This window comes from Bactrocera latifrons, unplaced genomic scaffold (genome assembly GCF_001853355.1).
Source record: "Bactrocera latifrons isolate USDA-ARS-PBARC rearing strain unplaced genomic scaffold, ASM185335v1 scaffold_20, whole genome shotgun sequence".
Classification (NCBI taxonomy): domain Eukaryota; kingdom Metazoa; phylum Arthropoda; class Insecta; order Diptera; family Tephritidae; genus Bactrocera; species Bactrocera latifrons.
Window position 1 is genome coordinate 1064859 of NW_017535519.1, and position 3825 is coordinate 1068683.

Genomic DNA, 3825 nt, shown 5'->3' on the forward strand with positions numbered 1-3825 from the left:
GCTGAGGCGATTTAGCTATCTCCATCTGTCTCTATACACGCGAATAGTTTTTGGGAAATTTTGCACGATATCGGACCACAAAAGCATATAGCTGTCATACAAACTGCACGACTGGAATCGAATTCTTGAATGGAAAGCTTTATCATTCGAGGAGATATATTCACGAATTTTTTCAATGATTTTTGCCTTAAGCAATAGTGCGTTTCAAATTAGATTACTGTAGCATAGCATCGAAAGAAATCTTATGTATTTGCGATGTTATCGCTTTTTCTTGTTTGATTTTCATGAAAATCATAAAATAGATTGATGTTATTGCACAAGGATAATTTATTATCTGAATTACTTTGAGGAATGATGTCGAATTGGCAGCCCTTGACTGAAATAATATTTAGGTTCCCTCTTTATAAGTAAAATCTACTGATCATTATTGTATTTGGTAACGAAAAAGCAGCTGCATAGAACTTTGAGTAAGCTTCCACAGCCGTATTTAACATTTCGTGTAACAGCGTGATATTCTTAACACCTAACTATGCTATGTTCGCAACGGTATCAGGCTAAGTACGCCTCTGAAACTAGTTGATTATTGCTCACTTTTCCTAATTATTAATTAAATAAAAACACCTTAAGTGATTTGAGTTTTCCAAAAATTTTTTTTTTTATTGAATTGTAATTTTTTGTAAGGAAATGAGTGCGTACAGTCACGGCCGAAACTTAGTTTCAGCTTGGAGGTTGTGCAAGTATGTGTGTGTATGATTCCATTTAGCAGCCACCGCCGCCGCCGCCGCCACCACCGCCACCGCCTCCACCACCGCCTCCGCCGCCGCCGCCTCCACCACCTCCACCACAGAGGCCACCACCGCCACCACCGCCGCCGCCACCGCCTGGTAAGGGCTCAGGCATGGGATATGGCATGGCTAGAATTATATAGAGATAAGAATCATTTAAAATTAATTCGTTTGTAATACTTTGCACAGTGATTATTTGCGGTTTAAATCGCTATTATAATCAAACAGCTAATCACGACTTAATCAACTCACCGCTTACGGCCACCAGTAGGCCCAACAAGAAGCTCACGAAAGCGAAGATTCTCATTTCTCGACTGTAGTGTGTTGTCGTATAATTTCAGCTTGCATTCAACATCAGCTATTTATACCGAAATTTCGATAATGTATGGTGCTCTGGAAGATCGCCATCGCTGACGTTTAGCGCCCTCGCGCTGCCACCGTACTTCGTACATCCGAATTTGTGCATACGTTTTTGTTGTTGTAGCTACAGCTGCTGCACTTGTATTGCGTTGTATTTTACAATTGTTGTTTTTGCCTCACTTTGCCGGCTTCGTTGTGTTATCATCAGGTTTAACCGACTTGAGCACAAAAAAAAAAAAATTAACTGTAAGCGATTCGCTTGAACTCAAAGCAAAACGCGGCGCAAAATCGATTGAAATAAGAACCAGAGAATATCAATTAAATAATATTCTCGTCCAGCATATCAAGTTCATATTAATTCTATCATAAAACCTGCATACAAGCACGTATTAATAAAATCAAATTAACATCTTCACTATAATCAGCGAGTAATTCCCGCACATTACGACAGCTCGAACGGTCTAAGTACTATATGGTAATAGTTTCCTTGTAAATACTTATGACAGCAGTTGAATGTACAACACATCGATCAAACCGATTGCTATAAAAGACCCAACTCCAATGCCAACCCTACAACACAGCGAATAATCGCACCTGTCGCACAGCCAAACAAAACGCTTTAACTGCATAAATAGTAATTATATTAACCTTGCACCTGGAGACCCATTGTATAGCAGCAACATGAAAGCCTTCTCTTTATTTCTAATGGTCCTGCTCGGTTGTCTAATGATTTTTAGTCCGGTTTCGGCTCAGTGGGGTGGACGCGGTGGACGTGGCGGACGCGGCGGCGACAGCAGCAGCGAGGAAAGTCGCGAACGCGGTGGAAATGGTGGTGGCATTTTCGGAGGACGTCCTGGAAACGGTGGCGGTGGATTCGGAGGACGTGGTTCAAATTACTACTAAAATTTTAATGAACCGAAGCAAGAATACGAAAAATTACATAATGTAAATATTTTCCCATTTTATAAATTAAATGTTTATGCAATAAAAAAAAGACTTAGTATATATTTAATGATATTAGGTAGGTTATACAGAGGCTATACAGCATGCGGAAAAGACATTAACATTTATGGGATTCATATAATCCTTTCTTGCTTCTTTGATAAACCTGAACCGAGTGTATATTTTATACGATCTACACGATCTGCACCAGCTCTCTTATGGCAGTTGCAATGGTCAGATTTAAGTGAGTATGCCAGTTGAGTGTTCTTGTTGAAAAGATGAAGTTGTTTCGAAGATTTCCTTCTAATAATATATGTACATAGTTCAATTCTAAATGGGTTCAAGAATTTAAAAAGCTTGGAAAAATAACAAAAAAGAAATGCAATAAGAAGCAGATAAATTCAATAAAAATATATAATTTTTTCGACAAGCATACCATCTTAAATTTCGTTCCCCACAATGCAAACCTGCATACAAGCACGTATTAAAACCTTAGTTTCACATATTTGCTATACTCAGTGCGAATTACTGGCACTTTACAACATTCTGAACGCTCTAACTAATGGTAACAGCTTCCTTGTATGGTATATGAACCATTCCATCAATCTTTTATTTTTTAACGACCTAAAAATTGAGTGCAAAAAATTTTTAAATTATACAATTTTATCTAAAAAAAAACTCTCAGCTTTCTGATACAAATATTTTCAATATCCAAAAAAAGATTTCAAAATCCAAAAAAAAAACACAATTTTGTGGGGTTTTTCCGCCAATTTTTTTTCAAAAGTGACTTTTCCATTTCGATTCATAAGAATCAATGTTCAAAAATATAGCACTCTGACCCATGAACAGCAAAAAAATGCAAAGTTGTCTCTATACGGCGCAGGCTATTAACTCCTAAAGCTACTTATACTTGTCAGGAAAAAAAGGAGGTGTATGGAAGAACACAAAAAAAAATTTATTTGGAATAAAATGTTTTTCTTTGAATTAAAAAATTTTTTTTTGAAATTTTGAAAATATTTTTATCAGAAAGTTGAGATTTTTTACATAAAATTGTATAACTTAAAATTGTTTTCACTCAATTTTCAGGTCGTTAAAAAATTTTCATATTTTTTTTGATCGGAATACGGGTACAAAACCATGTCGCGAATTGATGGACTGGTCCATATATAGTACCTAGCTAATACTTATCGATGAGTATAAAACCGCACAACTTCAATGCCAACCTTACAGCATAGCGAATAGTCGGACCTGACGTGGAGCCAAAACAACACGCTTTACCTTAATAAATACATAGTAAGCATACTAATCACACGCCTGGAAATTTATCATATAGCGGTAAGATGAAAGCCTTCTCCGTATTCCTAATGGTTCTTCTCGGTTGTCTGATGATATTCAGCTTGGTTTCGGCTCAATGTGGCTCACGTAATGGATATAGTGATGTGATATTAAGGGTCGACGAGAGTACTGAACGCGGTTTCTTCGATGGTCATTTTCCAAATCGTGAAATAATAGACAGAAGAAGGCCATATTATAACCGCATTTATATTCCGGGATACACCTTTTATTAAATGTCAATAATGCTTGATTTTACACAATAAATAATCTGAGCAATAAGAAAGACTTACTATACATAGTTACTTATTTAATGAATTTGGATTAGGTGGTAATTTATCGATATTTGCATTGGATAGACACAAAACTTTCCTGCTTCTTTGGTCCAAATGACGTATGTACCATA

General features: G+C 36.6%; 1 protein-coding gene across 1 annotated transcript; it reads right to left on the minus strand.

Annotated features, from left to right (window-relative positions):
* Positions 1–630: 630 nt before the first annotated feature.
* LOC108967980 (putative glycine-rich cell wall structural protein 1) lies at positions 631–1145 on the minus strand. The gene is made up of 2 exons (XM_018931692.1): positions 1038–1145; positions 631–914 (listed from the first exon to the last, which is right to left on the minus strand). Exons 1-2 carry the CDS (start codon positions 1090–1092, stop codon positions 760–762), a joined length of 210 nt encoding a protein of 69 aa, XP_018787237.1. The 5' UTR covers positions 1093–1145; the 3' UTR covers positions 631–759.
* Between the last annotated feature and the right edge of the window lie 2680 nt (positions 1146–3825).